Raw genomic sequence first — 18,297 nt, forward strand, 5'->3', positions numbered from 1 at the left:
ATTATTGTACCTAATGTTCTCCTGGTTCTGCTCACTTCAATCTGTATCAGTTCGTGTAAGTCTTAAAATTTTTTTTAAATGACTAATATGGAAATATGTTTAAAATTATTGTACACATAAAACCTATATCAGATTGCTTGGTGTCTTGGGAAGTGGGAGGAAAGGGGAAAAAATTTGGAATTCAAAATCCTACAAAAATGAATGTTGAAAAATATCTTTACATGTAACTGGAAAAATAAAATACTATTGAATCCCCTCCCTCCACACTCAAAAAATGTATTAGATTATACATGTACATTCACTTTTTAGTTTTCCATATGAGTCATGTTGGGGAAAAAAAATCAAAAGGTAAAACCACAAGAAAAGGGGGAAAAGGTAAAATAGTATGATTTAATCCGCATTCAATCTCCATAGTTCTTTCTCTGGATGTGGATGGCATTTTCCACACTGAATTGCTGAGAAGAGCCAAGTGTATCATACCTGATCATCACACAATCTTGTGGTTGCTGAGTACACTGTTTTCTTAGTTCTTCTCGCTTCACTCAGCATCAAGTTCATGTCTTTCTTGGTTTTTCTGGAATCAGCCGGCTCATCATTTCTTATAGAACAATGATATTTCATTGTTCTTAGAATATAGAATATTCCATTATTTTCACATATCACAACTTAGCCTTTCTCTAATTGATGGGCATTCACTCGTTTTCCAATTCTTTGCCACCACAAAAGAGCTGCTACACATTTTTGCACATGTGGGTTCTTTTCCTTTTTTTAATGATCTCTGAGTTACAGACCCCATAGTGATACTGCTGGATCAAAGCATATGCCCAGGTTGATAGTCCTTTGGGCATAGTTCCAAGTTGCTCTCCATAATAGTTGGATTGGTGCATTAGTGATCCAGTTTTCCCCATTCCCTCCAACATTTATTATCTTTTTCTGTCACCTTGGCCAATCAGAGAAAGGTGTAAGGTGATACCTCAGTTGTCTTAATTAGCATTTCTCTAATCAAAAATGATTCAAAACATTTTTATATGACTATAGATAGCTTTAATTTCTTCACCTGAATATTACCTGTTCATATCCTTTGACCACTTATCAACTGGGGAATGATTTGTATTCTTACAAATCTGACTTAGTTCTCTTATTTTAGAAATGAGACCTTTATTAGAAACACGACTATGAAAATTGTTTTTGAGCTTTCCGCTTTCCTTCTAATCTTAGTTTCCATTAGTTTTGTTTGTGCAAAACCTTTTTAGTCAATTATCCGTTTTGCATTCTATAATGTTCTTTATCTGCTGTTTGGAGATAAAATCTTCTCCACAGATCTGACAGGCAAGCTATTCCTTGTTCTTTTAATTTGCTGATACTATTTATCTAAATATTATACCCATTTTGCCCTTGGTTTTGGTATATGATGTAAAATGGTCACTTACTAGTTTTTGCCATAATTTTCCAATTTTCCCACCAGTTTTTGTCAAATACTAAGTTCTTATCCCAGAAGCTGGAATCTTAAGGTTTATCAGATTACTATAGTCATTGACTATTGTGTCCTTTGTAGCTAATTTATTCCACTGATCCACCACTCCGTTTCTTAGCCAGTACCAAATAGTTTTCAGCCACTTTATAATATAGTTTTAGATGTGGTAGGGCTAGACCACCTCTCTTGGCATTTTCTTTCCATAAATTTTCTTTATCATCTTGACCTTTTGTTCTTCCAGAAGATTTTTTCTAGCTCTATCAAATAATTTTTTGGTAGTTTGATTGGATATGGCACTGGTAATTAAATTAATTTAGGTATTGTCATTTTTTTTATATTAACTGGGCCTACCTATAAACAATTGATATTTTTCCAATTGTTTAGCTCAGTGGTGTTTTGCAATTGTATTCATCCTGTCTTGGCATGTAAACTCCCAAATTCATTCATATTGTCTATAGTTGTTAGATGGAATTTCTCTTATCTCCTTGCGGGACTTTGTTAGTAATACAAAGACATACTGATGGATTTATATGGCTTTTTTTTTTTAATATCCTGTAACTTTGCTAGTTATTTCCAGTAGGTTTTTACCTAGTGGATACCATATCTGCAAAAACTAAGTTTTATTTTCTCATTCCCTATTCTAATTCCTTCAACTTCTTTTTCTTACTGCTTAAAGCTAACATTTCTAGTACAATACTTAATAATGGTCCTCCTACCCATTCTTACTGGGTAAATTTCTAGTTTATCCCCATCATATATAATGCTTGCTGAAGGTTTCAGGTAAGATACTAATCATTTTATGGAAAATTCCACTTATTCCTATGCTTTCTAGTATTTTAAATAGGATGGAGACTCACAGCTGGCCTCCTGTCCTATTAGCCGCCTAAGCTAGGACCAAGCGGCCACAATAGCTGATCTGTGCTATGGCAAAGAGCATTTTTCTGGCTTGCCCAGACACTGTCTGCACTAGTCTGTGCTCCCCTTTTACATACAGACCTTTCCTTAAGTCCTAAATTATCTTAAGGTGAAAAACTTTCATTCTATCTTTCTGTAGCTTGTCACTCCAAAAAATCCCTTTAGAGGCTTGATTTAACATTGTTTCCAAGAGAAATTGGGGAAGAGGTTGTGCAATTTCCTGACTTTTCTCTGGCACGTTTACTCCATTTCCACCTATCCAAATCTTACTACAGTTCACATATCGCAGGATCTGGCTCCATTGACCTACTGATTTCCTCACACACCATTCCATCTCCTACATTTTGTAATTACTATCCCCCAAGCCTGGGATGAATTTCTTCCTCATCTCTGCCATCTGAAATCCCTTCCAATTTGCATATGAAGTCTCTCTCATTCCTCAGGTTCAGCCACTAATGCATTTGATCTCCCAAAACATATTTCTATATACAAATATATGTATTTTCATTAGAATGTAAGCTCTTTGATGGCAGAAACTTAATGGTCTTATCTTTGTAGTTCTACTATTTGGCACAGTGCCTAACATATAGTGCTTTAATAAATATTTATTGGCTTGATGATATTAAAAGTATGAAGAAATGGTTTCAGGCTACTGAAAGGGGACTCAAAGGACACAATTTAAAAAATTTGTGATCCTGAGAGTAGATATATGAACTGTAAGAACTAACGGGTATAAAATATATTAAACGATGATGGATGAGTAGATATTTAAGGGCTATTATGTACATCAGTAATTTTTTGAGGTGTATATGACACAATAGAGAATCATATTGCTTACCTGAATAGTCAATTTGCATATGCTAAATCGTCTATAAGAATTCTGTCACACAAGTGTACATTTTCACAATTTCACTATTGCCATGACTTTGATGACAAGGATTTTTTTTTTAAGCAGAGTATGTTTGCTTCCTCTTCTCAGTAGTGTCTAACTACTTGTCCCTTTCATATCCCCAAGGAGACAAAAGAATTCTCAATAGATTTTCTTTGTTTGTTGTGAGTCCTCCAAGATAATTCACCAAGGAATAAATACCATGGGCTATGGGAAGTAGTGCTCATCATGCCTCCTTCTGTTTCCTCCTATTAAGGTGCATTCCAATCACTACAAACACAAAGTAGTATCAAAACCACTAACATTTTATTTGTAATCTTGGAACTTGACATGACCTGAGCAAACATTTTAATTTTGTTTATCAAAATACTTCAATTTTCCAGCTGGATCTGGAATTATCTGTATAAGAAAGAAGAAAGTAATTTATTCAGAAGGCTCATTATCATACTCAAAGTAGACATTCTCTCTTTACCAAAGTGGACCATTCAACAGAACTCTATGTAAAGCAATGTTTATGTAATGTGAATTTTCCTGCATGTGGGGAAAGGAGGAAGCCAGGCAGAAAGGGGCCTTGAGCCAAAGGGGAAGAGAGTGAGAAGTGGGTCCAGCACATGGTTTAAAGATACATGGGTTCTGGGGAAAGAGAAATGAAAAGACAAAGAGAAATGAAAAGAGAAATGGGCAGAGGACAGGGATGAAGACATGACTAAAAATGAAAGGACAAACACATGGAAACCAGACAGATATGTGGGCAGGAGCAAAGCAGAGCAAAGGTCTCAGGAGGAGGGGGCGGATCTTCTCTCTGCAGGGCCTTCACTGGCAAGTTTATGTTTGTTTTTTGGGGGGTGAGGTGGTGTGGTATGGGAGGCTCTCAAGTGTGGAGCAAAGGGGCAAGAGTGGGAAGAGAGGAAACAGTCCAGTTCACATAGGTGTTTTTTTTTGTTTTTTGTTTTTTTTTTAATGTGAATTTATGTTAGAGGAGAATTGTCTGTACAATTCACATTTGAAAATCACTTAACTGAATAGCTACCCTTGCTCATTCTTATGACTTAAAACTGTTATTTTTTTCCAATATATGATCAAAGGATCATAGGCCTAGAATGGGGAAGGAGCTGGGAAGGGCCCCAAGTGTCATATAACTGATGAAGGCACTTGACCAGGGCCAGAAACATTATTAATACATGGACACATTTAGCACAGAATGAGTAAGTCTCATTTCTTCATATTTATCCATTTGAAATGCTCCATTAACAGATTTATAATTCATTTAGTAGATTAACATCTGTATACAAATTCCCTCAATATACTTACAACTCTTCTTTTGGCCACCAGGCTTTCATAGCTTCTTCAGGTTTGATCTAATTAAATCAAGCACATTGATAGAGAATGTCTACAGATGTTAATTTATATTAAAAGTAATTTCCTCCTAGACAAAATTTTTGGTTGATCTGAGTTATCTCAATTTTAATGGGAACATTAGAGTTCTTCTAATTTATAATTTTTATGGGATTAAAAAGGATCAGTGATTCTCAAAATCTGTAACTATTACCAAACTAAAAATTTAACACTTAGGGAGAATACCCTGGATGCAGTTGCTGTCTATAAATAAATACTTGCTGAAGTATATTCAAGGATAAAAAAAGTATTAAGTGCATTGATATCTTAGTATCTAGAAACAGGTTTCTGATATAATGCTACACTTTGCAATAGTAGTTTGACAAGTTGAATGCAAAGCAAATAATTTATATGACAAATAGTCTCTTCCTTAATACTATTTTTTTTAAAGGAGTCTTTTGCTTTTGTTAGTGTGTAAGGTACATGTAACTCATTCAAAAGTTAATCAAATCCAAGTCATTGTCATATATCTTAAAGCATACACTAAAATACTTTTTTTTTTGCATTTCATTTGGAATTTTTACTAACTCCATGGAGCTTTGTACTATTTAAAGAGGAACTTGGGTATAATGGAAACCAGCTTCCTATGGTTCTGTATATTGCAAAGAATTATATAAATGTGAATTTTTAACCAATGACATTATCTGGGTGTCAGGAGACTGAATTTGTAGTCCCATATCTGCCATTAACTAACTGTGCCACCTTAATAAATTGATATTTTCCATAATAAACAAGCATGAGTTCTACTCTATAGGGAAATTATATTGGATGCAAATTGGCTCTAACATATTGTAAATTTTAAGATAAGTCAAATTTTGGCAATATCTTAGAAGTCTGTATATTCTAGCTCCAATTACCCTCCCTAAAGGGCTAAGAAGTTTTGCCTTCTGACACTGGGGCCCATTAATGAAGTAAGATAGTGAGTGCCACCATGGGAAATCACATTCTAAGCTTATCTGATTTTTGCCTTCCATCTACCTTGTTTCTAGTCTCAAGTCACATCAGTTAAACTTACCGTTTCACTACCAGGTTTCCAACCAGCAGGGCAAACTAATGGGAAGGAAAAGCAAACAATCAAATATTAACTTAAAAAAAAAAGTTATCTTTGGTTTATTTTTAATTACTGGAACCGAGTGCTACTAATATATAATTACAGAAGAATTCTTCTATGGGGCTGAGCATTCTACTTTTATGTAAGATTGTTTTCCCTAAGCAAAAAATTTCAGATGCTGAATAAGCCAACAGAAAACTGGCCTATGTTCACAAATGTCAATTTATGTTTAAAAATTTACAATGAAAAAATGAACAACTGAATTAAATTCGTCTCAAATATTAATTAGAAAATTTGTTCAAGTAAAATCATTAGAGAATTGAGCTTAGATATTTATACAGAATTCTTACCAAACTGCAAGTCATATAAAAGTTAGCACTTTGTACCCAATGGCCTGGTTCATTACTCTAGCAAAAGGAATATTTGAAAAACAAAGAGAAACTTCCCCTCTGACCCATACACTGAATTGTATGTTTAAGGAAATTATGCTCTGTACTAGAAGTTGAACAACCTGAAATTTTCATTGAGTTTGGTCACCATTAAAACTCCCTAGAGCAAAGGAACTTAATGATAGGTTTCCACTAATTGTCACAACAAGGAGACTCAAGGAAATTACTATATTTTTGAAAACCAGAACAATGGGTAAATACAAATGAGTGCTCATTAAAACAGTAAGAATATGGCATACTTTGAATTATAGAAACCTAAAGTGAAAAAAAAAGACACTGTCACAAATTTATGGCTACTTTCAGTAATTCTTGAATGAGCAACCCAATTTTAAATTGTGTGGGATTTAAGTAATTGATTCTGATTTTATTTTTTCCCTTGATTTAGTAGGTAAGAATGTATTAGTAACAATCTGTGAAATGAATTTTATAAACAAATTAAACTTATCCTCAAATAATAAAAGTGAATTAGCTCTCAGTTTTAACTACAGCTTAATCAGAAGACTGAAATGACCATATCTAAATTTATTTCTTTACAAGAAACAATAACTGTGTTGCTATTTTTTAGACTAATAAGATAAAAAGTCTGTGATAGCTGCTAACTCTAAAACAGAAAAGAAAAGGTCACCTTCTCCATGTTTGTCAGTATACTGGAATGCTTGGACCAAACGTAGTGTTTCATCAACTGATCTACCAACAGGAAGATCATTCATTGTAATCTGTCGCAGAATTCCTTTATCATCAATAATGAAAAGACCTCTGAAAATTGAAGAATAGTTAAAAGAAATAAAATTCTTTTTCACTGAAGGCAAATGTTTCTACACTCTAATATCCACAATTGACTCAAGAGACAGAATCTAAAACAGTCTCCTGGGACTTTTCTTCTTTAATTGTGCACAAACATCCTACATTTTTAAGTTTCTCTGCTAAGGAATTAATCAAGAAGTTTCTGTTTTGCATTGGTTATGTGATAGACACTGCAAGTATAAGGACAAAAATCAAACATTTCCTGCCCTGAAGGAACTTACATCTACAGGAAAGGACAATGAAGTTACATAGACAAGATAAATATATCCTGGGGGAGTAAAAGTGAAAAAAGTGTCACCCAATAATTTTTATCATCCATTTTATTTAATTTTAATCACTAAGAATTTGAAAGCAATATTTATTCTGGAGAAACTCAAGATAATCCTTAGATACTTTCTCTTCTCAGTCTCTTGACATGAGTGGTTCTTCTCTTGTCTTTCTATTTCTTTAGCAACTTTCCTTATCTACTGAGTCTCTCCCTACCCGACTCAGACAAATCTTCCCTCCCACCCCAGGTTTAAGATAAGGTGTCATTTCTCTCTCTCTTGGCCAAACTTTTAGAAAACATGTCTATTCGTTGTCCCTAACATCCTCTCCTCACTTACTAATAAACCCTTTGCAATCTCACTTCCAACTTCATTTCTCAATTGAAAACTGTTTTCTCTAATGTTAACGATAATCTTATGAGATCTTTTCTCAGTCCTCATCTAATGTGACCTCTCTAGAGCACCAGACAATGATGACTACCCTCTCTCTTCCTGGATATTCTATCCTTTCTAGAATTTCATGATAGTATTTTCTCTTGGTTCCCTCTCTCTTCCTGTCTGACTAGGCCTTCTCTACCATGTCCTTTGCTGGCTCATCAATGGTAACACTTTGTCTAACTGTCCCAAAGACTTTTGTCCTGGGCAACCTTTCTCTCCTCACACTTTCAGCAGCTTCATCAACTTGCATATATTTAATTGTTATTTCCATGCAAATCAATTATTAATCAACATACCATTTATTAAGCACTTATGACAAGCCAGGCACTATGTTAAGCATTGGGGATACAAAGAAAGGCTAAAACACAGTAGTCCTTGCTTTCTAACAGGAACACTTACATAAAAATAAAATATAAATAATATATTTATTTATATTATGAGTAGAAGGAAGTTGAGGGAAAGAGGTTCAATTTGAGCTGAGTCTTGAAGGGAGTCAGAGTGATATCAAAAGGAAGCATAATCAGTATAAAAGCTTGGAGATTACAATGGAACTATTTACCATGTGAAATTAAGAATTTTATTAATCTGCTTGGATTAATATTTTTCTTTCTAGTAATTTCATTTACTAATTAGTTTACTATTAGTTCACTACTAACAACTTACTCCTAATTTTGATTCTTCACGAATGTGTAATTTATCAGTAAAGGTATTTCCTCCAATGAAGCAGAATTTCAACCTATCTAACTTAGGAGAGTGTTTAAGAATTGATGTGCTAAATAAAATATTCAATACCATATGCCTGACTTGGCTAGGATAATCCTTAAGACATCCAGTCCACAGTGAGACTGCAATCTTTCCTGCAAAAGTTTGCCTCTGCTGTGATAGTTTTGGAAAACCTAGAGTCATGCACACACCAGGATGAGCCATTGGGATAGGAATAAAAATGCATCATAGTTATAACAGCACTTTATATATAGCATTTTAAAGTTTATAAATATCAATCTCACTTTATGCTTACAACCTCAAGAAATAAATGCGACTGTTATCCCCATTCCATAGATGAGGAAACAGACTGGCTATATGACTTATGAAATTAACCCCTATTAAAGTTGGGAGTTTCCACTCCTTCAGTGTTTTTTCATTTTTGTGTCTATAATAGGATATTATATTCATTTGGATAGATCACACTAATAAGGACAAAGTCATATGATACATATGATATGATATAGTAAAGACTGTACTCTAAATAAATCTACAATACCCATGAAGGAGAAGTAAAATAAAATCCTTAATTTTTATTGGAAAAATAATTCACAAATGTTATTAAAATGTCATAATGTTATCTTCCTATACATGGAAGACATCACTGGCTGCTCAGAAACCTTGTTATTAGAAATTAAAGAGTGACACAAAATTAAATGACAAAAGAACCGAATCTTAAAACTGGCACAACCCTTCCCAGCAAAGTTAATCTAGGGGATTGACTGCTGCCACTGAGATGCACAGTTCAAAAATATTTTCTACTTACAAATCCAAATTAAATCCTTTGAAGATTATTATCCTGGGATTGCTAGGTAGTCCAGTGGATAGAGCACTGGCTTCAGAGTCAGGAGGACTTGAGTTCAAATTTAGCTTCAAACACTTGATATTAATTGTGTGACCCTGGATAAGTCACTATTCCTCCCCCTGTCTCTCCTCCCCTCCCCTCCCCCCTTATTGATTTAATGATTTTTTAACCAATTTTTTTAAAATTATTTACTTAACATTATAGGCCTAGTGAAAACTGTTTAATGACATCTCTTAAATTTTCATCCATGTCAGAGGAATTGGTTTTCAATGCATTATTTCAGGATGCAGTATATATAAATTATATATATATATATACAAATAATATGTTGAAATGGCTTATTTCTTCATATATCTACATATACAAAGAAAGATATAATCATACATTCATATAACATTCCTAAAGCATTTACAACAGCCTTAAAGATGTAAATAATTTTTTAAAACAAACTATGTTATCCATTAAACCAAATAAAATTCATTTTAAGAAAAGTAGGAAATAAATCTGGAAGGAAGTACCTAAGAGTGTGACCTGAGTCCTCCAGATAAACTCCATAATCTTTTGAAATTTGATGGGTCAAATCTGAAAGAAGTGGAATCTTCATTGGCCCAAGACCACCTTGTTTCCGAGGGGTATTAATCCTTAAAAAAAAAAAATCAAGTATATATTTCTTATAGATTATGATTCTCATCAGCTAAAAACAGTTAAACACCACGGTGTTTCTACAAGATAATCACCTCTATTCAGAGGTGAAAAGGATTTGGAGGTCCAACCATTCATGTGAGCAATAAGTAATTCATTTTAGTAATTTGCCAAATTCAAAACAAGACGAGCTGGGATTTGAACTCAAGTTCAGCATTTTCAACTGGACGATGTTGCCTCTCTAAAAACGTTTGCCAATAAAATGACAAATTTCAAAGATATTTTTTTCTCTCAGTTCAAGGTCACAAATCAAATGCAGGCACAATTAAAAAACCCCAGCATTTCCCCCCGTCAACATCATATTTTTCCTTCTTTAAAAGTACAGTTTAATTGAACAATTATCTTTTTCTCTCCTCCCCACCTTTACTGGAAAAAAAAAGTATATATAATAAATCATACTTTTTGTCCTTTCTTATTCCCCAAGCTTTCTCCTCTGGAAATGGCTCTCTTATCATTGAATTTACCTCTCCTTTTGGAGAGGCTTGATCCACCCCCCACATTGGCCACATTCAAAAACATATATTTTTTATCTTTTCATAAATTTTGCATTTAATCCACTTTTGCCATTTAAAAAGTCAATAGTCTTCTTAGGCATTCATATTTTAATTTGATTAGATCAGTAGTTCATTTTCCACTTTATAAATCAATTACTGAATATTCTGATATAAATCCTTAAGTCATTTTTATTGCCATAAAGGAATCCGATCTACAAATTAATAGGTACTTAAAAAAAAATAAAAAACATGTAAAAGGTAAATCACATACCATGCTAAATGGGTAAACTGTGAATCAACAGAGCATGCAACCACCTCTGTATTTATTGCTTTGAATTCTTCAATTCTATCACCAAAAGCGATAATTTCAGTAGGACACACAAAAGTGCTGAAAGATGGAAAAAAAAAAAAAAGAAAAAGCAATTCAGTTTTCTCAGAAATTATTCATATTTTTTTTAGTATCAAAATAATTTCCATTTTCTCCAGAACATTCTCTAAATTCTAAGAGGCCTAATATACACTAAAATATCAGTTTTAGATATGAAATTACTATACGCAGTAATTAATTTAGAAGATACTTTTGATTGAGAATTCCAGAAACTTTTATATACCAGAACTTATTAGATCTGACCAATTGACCCTTCAAGAATCCTAGAACTCATTTCAATATCCTACAAAAGCCACCTTCCTCCTTCCCCAACTTCATTTCTCTGTGATTCAGTGATGACACTGACTTTCCTACTGTTCTTTGAACAACAAGACACTTGATACCCTGACTGGGCATATTTCACCAGCTGTTTCCCCATGCATGCAATGCTCTCCCCTCTTCAACTCTGCCTTTTGGCTTCCCACCTTTACAGAAAAGACTTTCCCAATCCTTCTTAATAATTTTTCTCTGCTGATTATTTTCCAGTGTACCTTGTATGTATAGCCTGTTCATACTTGGTTATTTGCAAACCATCTCCAGCAGTAGATTATAAGCTCCATGAGAAGAGGAACTATCTCTAACTTTTCTTTGTATCCCCAGTGATTTGAACAGTGCTTAAAACTTAGTATTTGACTACTGCAAGGAACTTATCCAGCTTCTAGGTAATTAAAGAGTTTTTACAACCCTTTGTCTTCCCCAAAAGCTATTTCTCTCTTCACTGGGAGAAATACTGGGTATATTGAGGAGTGAATTATTTCCTTTACTCAATTTAAATTTTCAAATATTTTGATTTCTCAGGCAGATTTCCCCAAATGACTTAGGGCAGATAAACAAAAATAATGGCAGAAAAAAGGCCTGACATTTCATCACTTTGTTGAAAGCCACAAAACAGCTTTTGGGACAAAACCTCAGGACTCTTTCCAGGGAACATGCCCAGGATAGGAGAACTGACATGTTTTGTACTTGTAGAATAATAACTACTTGTTTCCTACTGAGTTTTTAAAAAACAAATCAGAATTGCAAACACATTTCCAGTTGCCTTACTCTACTTTTAAAAAATTTATTTTATCAATATAAGGTGGTTTTTTTGGGGGGGAGGGAACCGTTTTTTGCCCTTATAGTAAAAGCAGCTGAGTTTTCTCACTATAAGGAATTCTAAACGTTCTTTCCTATTTTATCCATAAATTAGCTTTAACAGAAGAACCTGATTGCTAAATTTTCAGGGCCAGATTTACACCTCAAAAATTGGCAACTGGTACAATTCTGGACTTGGATTATTGCTTTGCTACTTTAAAGTGCTAATAATGCAGATTATATTTTAAAAATATGTAGCACCAGGAGAGCTTGTTTGCTAAACATTTACCAGCCCACCCCTATTTTGTGCATTCATATATAGGTATTTTTCAGTTTGAGTTTCTACTAGATTGTCATATTACACACTGCAGTTGTTCAAATGTTACTTTAATTAGAAATTTTTTCTTACAGATCTGTTCAGCTAAACAGCTTAATAAAGTTGATTTGGTAGAATTCATGGAGTGAAATGCCAAATCTTCCCAATTTGGAGGAATCTAAGGAGGAACCAATAGAGATGGGCTTATGTAGTCTCCCAGTAAGCTTAAACTGTACTGAAGAAGTTCCAAATGAATTCTAATGAAACGGTAACATTAATTTGTTGCAGATATGTCAGGAAGCATTTTTCTATTTCCTTTTTTAGCATCATAAAAAAAAAAAATCAATGAATTGTAATTCTGCCAATATAGGTACTCCCTCTATGGATTTTGATTAAAAAAAAAAAAAAAAAAAACCCTCAATTTAGATGCTTAGATGGTTTTTCAAATTGCAAGGCTGAAAAGCACATCATTCTGAAGCCTATATGGTGATGACTCTATCCGAAGTTAGCTCAGCTAACATCTGATGATATGCAATCCATCACTAAGTCTGAACTCAAACCTTCTTTTAACTTATGCTCCTCTGGCATGATCTTTAAGAAACCAGAGTCAGCTCCATGCCATTAGGAAGCACTTTAAAAGGGCTTTTATAGAATATTAGAAAGTAATTGTATTCAAACAGGAAACCTGGGGTTATTTTTGCATACTCTTATTTTCATGAAGTTTGAAAATGTCATACTTGGCATACTCTTGGCAGAAAACTAAAGCTCAGGTAAAGTCACTAAATTAAGCGACATGCTCATGGTTATATGACTTATCACAACTGGGATTCAAAATCTCCCTCCTAACTCTTAAGCTCAATTTCTCTTTTCTCTAAGGCATTTTAATAATTGTGAATAAAAATGCTGTAGTTAAGAGTAAACGTAGGATATTGGAATTAGTGTTTGATTTTGCATCATTTCCAAAAGGTGAATGTTGAGAAAAACTTCTGGTTAACTGACATGAGATTTCTGCTTTATTGGATACTAATTAATTGAAGTTTTGATGTGTAATACTTTGGAGAGTCTTACTTACAAGTCAAGTGGATAGAAGAAGAAAACCAAGTATTTTCCTCGATAATCAGTTAGTTTGAGCTCCTTAAATTCTCCATTTATCACAGCCGTTCCTTCCCAATAAGGTGCTGATTTCGAAACTTAAAAAAAAAAATTAAGAAAAAGAAATTGCACACATAGTTAATGTGAAAGGTTATGTCACACAGAGAATTGCTGGAGAAATTGCCTGAGGCTGCTTCCTAGAAAATCATCTTTCATACTAATGAATACTTATGACACAAAACAAGGCCTCTATAGAGTTAGAGAAGACTGGATGCCAAGTTTCAAATGCTTGTTTTTTTGGAAGACGGCTCTAGATCCATGAGAGATTTCCAGAATTTAGTTAACAAGCATTATTACTTGATGCCACTTATAAGAATGTTAAAACTTCATTAAAATAAATAATGAATAAATTAGATAGCTGTTTGGCTTCTGAAGGCTAACAAGACAATGATGTTTCCCTGAAATTTCTGGAAAGCAAGAGAATATGTTTTCAGTATAGCACCCAAAATTTGACAGGTATTCAGCAAATATTGATAAACAGGTGCTGTAAGTAGGAAGAAGGGCTTAAACATAATTTTTGACCCATTTTTTTCTACTTTCTAAAGCTGGTACCTATTTATAAAATTTTCTAAAATGGCAGTTTCAAGGATAGGCAAAGAGACTCTCAAATAGATTTGAACTGAATTTTATGTTTTGTGCTAAGAAAAATTTCCGAGTATTAAAAGATTATAATGATATTATCAAAATAAGGAGTCAGTAGGGATCAAAACATGGGGATGCTCATAAGTGATTAATGAAAATTACCTAGGTGATTAAAAAAAAAAAGAAAAAAATTATTAACTTTTGTTCAGTAAGTTTTGATTTTTGCAAAGTCAGGTTTGCCTGTATCATTACTTGAATATATATCTACTTGGAAAAACTGTGTAGACATTCAGAGTCAAGTTACATATATGAATTGAACTCCAGCTACAGCTCTTTGAAGTGTAAATTTGTTAAGTGCCTATATGGAAAGAAGCAAATACATAAAAGTAAAGTGTGTTTTCAGACAAAGAGGAAACTTTTTTTGGTTTTCATGAGAAGTCATGGAGTGGTATAATTTGTTTAGTAAATGGCTAAATGCCACAAACATTTTAAGGTACCTTAATAGGCTAAAAAAAAAATCAGTAAAATTTGGAAATTATAACTTTTCAGAAGTGACAATAATTCTTTTCAAAATGAAAGCCATAAATACAAATATAGATTCACTTTGCTTGTGGAATAATAACAAGGGATCTGATATAGCAAGATTTATAAAAATTTTCTTAAAATTTAAGTGTGTGTACGTTTACATTATTTCAAAGATCTTTTAACTACTGATGTGGGAAGTCCCTTCAATGTAGACAGAATTCCCTCAATAATATATATTATCTTTGAAATTTACTGTAACTGAAAAATGTATCATTCAGCAAAACTGGTGATGAATTTCCCTAAACTTAGAAAAATTACCAGGCATAACTCTTATTTTTTTTTTTTTTTTTTTTAAATTTAATAGCCTTTTATTTTACAGGTTATATGTATGGGTAACTTTACAGCATTGACAATTCAGGCTTAACTCTTGAGAAATCAAGGGTCCTTCCTCTCCATTCCATGCCATTCCATCAAAGTATGATTTTATTGGAAGCATGCAAATATACAAAATTATATGCATAACTTGAAAATAAAAGTTTTTAGAAAGCAAAATGATAGTATCAGCTTAAGTTTTTGGATTTGTATCAGTTCAGATTTGTCTCTGATTACATTTATACCTGCAATTTGGAAATATAACCACTTGATGATGTTGTAATCATGACAACTCACATTTAGACTAATTTTAAGGTTTGCAAAATATCTTAAGCAATTGTTTCCACTTACAAAGCATATGCTTTTTCTAAACTAAAAGGGTGTCTCTCATTTACAGTTCTCGTGGATTTAATCAGGATTTTTAATCAACCATTTGTTAAGTGACTTCTGCACTGTGCTGGTCAAGTAAATAAATATACATATTTATCTTTGATGTTAAACTAATTTTATCAAAAACACTAAAAAATGATAGTCTTTCCTCAAAGCGTTAGTCTTAAATCTCTTAACGGGGCATACAATCTTTTTCTCATGACTTGAACATAGTATCACTGACGTGTCCTTTTTAAAGTAAGCTAGAAAAGCAAATAGTCAAATTGGCTGGGAACAAAGGTTTATGAACCTAAATTGAATGCAATTTGCCCATTCCATTTCCTCTTCCCCTGGTCCCTTAAGAGTACTATATTAGTTTTAGGAAACACAAAAAAAGCTGTTAAGAAACATTAAAGTTATTGTTCTGGAAAGGAATCATTTTATTGCTCATAGATAACAGGAAAGTACATTTGAAGCTGAAAGAGAACCTAGAGGCTATAATCCAATCAATCACCCTGACTAGTTACTGTTACTACTACTACTACCACCATTACTACTACTACTACTATTACTACTACTTCTACCATCATCACTACTACTACCACTACCATTATCACTACTACTACTACCATTATTATTACTACCATCATTATTACTACTACCACCATTATCACTACTACTACCATTACTATTATCACTACTACTACCACCATTACTACTACTACCATTATTACTATTCTACTCCCCACCTTCTACTCCCCTCTTCTCTATTCTCTACTCACTGCCTTACTTTACTGCCCCTTGTTACTGCTCTATTCTGCTACCATTCTCTACTCCATTATTCTTTACTCTCTCCTTGTCTACTCCACTCCTTACTATTACTCTACCATTACTGCTCTATTCTGCTGCCACCATTTTCTGCTCTCCCCATTTTACTATTACTACTACCATTATTACTCCCTCCCATTGCTTTCTGCCTATTACTACTACTACTACCATTACTACTACCACCATTATTACTACTACTATTACTATCATTACTACTACTACCATTACTACTACTACTACCACCATTACTACTACTACCACCATTACTACTACTACCATCATCACTACTACTACCATTACTATTATCACTACTACCACCACCATTACCACTACTATTACTACCACCATCACTACTACTACCACCATCACTACTACTACTATCACTATTACTACTACTACCATTACTATTATTACTACTACTACCATTACTACTACTACCACCATTACTACTACTACTATCACCATTACTACTACTACTACCATCATCACTACTACTACCATTACTATTATCACTACTACCACCACCATTACTACTACTACCACCATTATTACTACTACTACCACCATTACTACTACTACCATCATCACTACTACTACCACCATTATTAATACTACCACCACCATTACTACTACTACTACTACCATCACTACTACTACTGCTACAGCATCATCATCACTACCACTATCACAAATGTAGAACTAGATGGGAGTGTAGAGACTGAGTAATGGCACGCCTCCATTTTGCAGGTGGGGAAACTGAGGCCCAGTGGCAAAGCCATTTGCCCAAAGCCACCCAAACACAAAGGGGCACAAATCGGATCGGCCCCCATCCTTAGTCTCCGCTAGCTAGCGCGCTCTTTCTTTTTGTCCTAGAATACGACGGCACGTGTAAAACTAAACCGCGGAAGGGGCACAGATTTAAAACTCCACAACAGGCTAACAGCGGTCGCTGGGGCCAGTCAGGCGGCGGGGCTCGCGGCCTGCGGCGGGCTCACGAAGCAAAGGCTTCACTCGCCACAACGTCCTTGGCGCTTCCCCAAATCACAGCCGGGCCGGCGCAGCCCGCGCCGCGGTTTGGGGAGGGCCCCTCCCGGGAGCGAACGGCGCTGCCCCCACCCCGCCCCCGCCCGGGCCGGGGCAGCACCTACTCTTGGCCTTGCTGAGGTGCAGAGAGTGGTCCGACACCGGCACGCGGGCCGCCTCCCCCGGGTACACTTGACCTCCGGCGTAGAAGTGGCACTCGCCCTCGGGGGCCCGGGGCCGCTGCTGCTCGGCGGGCCCCGGGGCAGTCTTGCCCCGCACGGGCGCAGCCTGAAGCAGCAGCACCGCCGTCAGCAGCAGCGCGGCGCCCCCCCGCCCGCGGCGGCGCAGCCCACGGGGTCCGACCCAGTCCTCCATGGCCACGCAACACCAGCGGCTCGGCACGTTCGCGTCTGTCCGCCCGCCCGCCGGCCCGCTCGCCGCGCTGTGGATGCGCGCGCAACTGGGCGGACCCTTGTGGAGACAGCGCCGGGGGCTGCCGGCGCAGGACCTGTGGCCTCCGTCTGGGTCGCTGCTCCCGGCCCTCGGCCCGGGAAGGGATAAACAAAAAGGGGGCGGGGAGCTCTGCGAGGAGGCGGCCGCGTGGGAGCGACGTGTCAGTGCCTGAAGGCGCGCTCTCGGGACCGCTTCTCACCCCCCCTACGGGGTTGCCTCGGGCCTGGCCCGGGAAGGTAAAAGGCTCGGTCCCGAGGCGCTCCCCTGGTTTGTGCTCGCCCACGGGTGCCTTTGGCAGCCTTAGGAGCCCCGCGGTCAGACACCGTGGGGATGAGCTCGGCGCGCTTCGTGCGTGCGTGCGTGCGTGCGCAGTATCCTTGTCCTTTCCTCTGCATCCGCCATCCTCCTCTCCGCTTTCTCAGCGTCTAACCCAAGCTGCCCGGCCCTTCCGACGCCTTCCCGCCCGCCAACTCTCGCCAAGCTGCGGGACTAGCCTCGGGCGGCGCTGAGCCTATTGCTAATAGCATTCGCGAAGTGTAATACGGTTGGCGAGCGCTTTGCCAATAACGCATTTGATCCCTAACCCTGGGAGGAAGGTGCTGAGAAAGAAGTCTTCCTAACTCCAGCTCCAGCACTCTCTGCTGTCATCTAGCTACTGTATTCACACCCAGCCCTCCGATTTCAGAGCCACTCCTCTTGGGCCAGTTTAAGAGGGATATTTCTTCATTCCCA

At 36.1% G+C, this 18,297-nt stretch overlaps 1 protein-coding gene across 2 annotated transcripts; it reads right to left on the minus strand.

Annotated features, from left to right (window-relative positions):
- Positions 1–3,562: 3,562 nt before the first annotated feature.
- PRDX4 (peroxiredoxin 4) lies at positions 3,563–17,577 on the minus strand. 2 transcript variants are annotated; one of them, XM_023498929.2, is made up of 8 exons: positions 17,238–17,577; positions 13,334–13,451; positions 10,716–10,832; positions 9,767–9,889; positions 6,799–6,929; positions 5,689–5,723; positions 4,590–4,636; positions 3,563–3,677 (listed from the first exon to the last, which is right to left on the minus strand). In XM_023498929.2, exons 1-8 carry the CDS (start codon positions 17,485–17,487, stop codon positions 3,674–3,676), a joined length of 825 nt encoding a protein of 274 aa, XP_023354697.1. In that variant the 5' UTR covers positions 17,488–17,577; the 3' UTR covers positions 3,563–3,673. The 2 variants fall into 2 exon arrangements, with proteins under 2 accessions (XP_023354697.1, XP_023354696.1); XM_023498928.2 differs by lacking the exon at positions 4,590–4,636 and having other exon boundaries at positions 17,238–17,568.
- Between the last annotated feature and the right edge of the window lie 720 nt (positions 17,578–18,297).

Source organism: Sarcophilus harrisii, chromosome 3 (assembly GCF_902635505.1).
Source record: "Sarcophilus harrisii chromosome 3, mSarHar1.11, whole genome shotgun sequence".
NCBI lineage: Eukaryota > Metazoa > Chordata > Mammalia > Dasyuromorphia > Dasyuridae > Sarcophilus > Sarcophilus harrisii.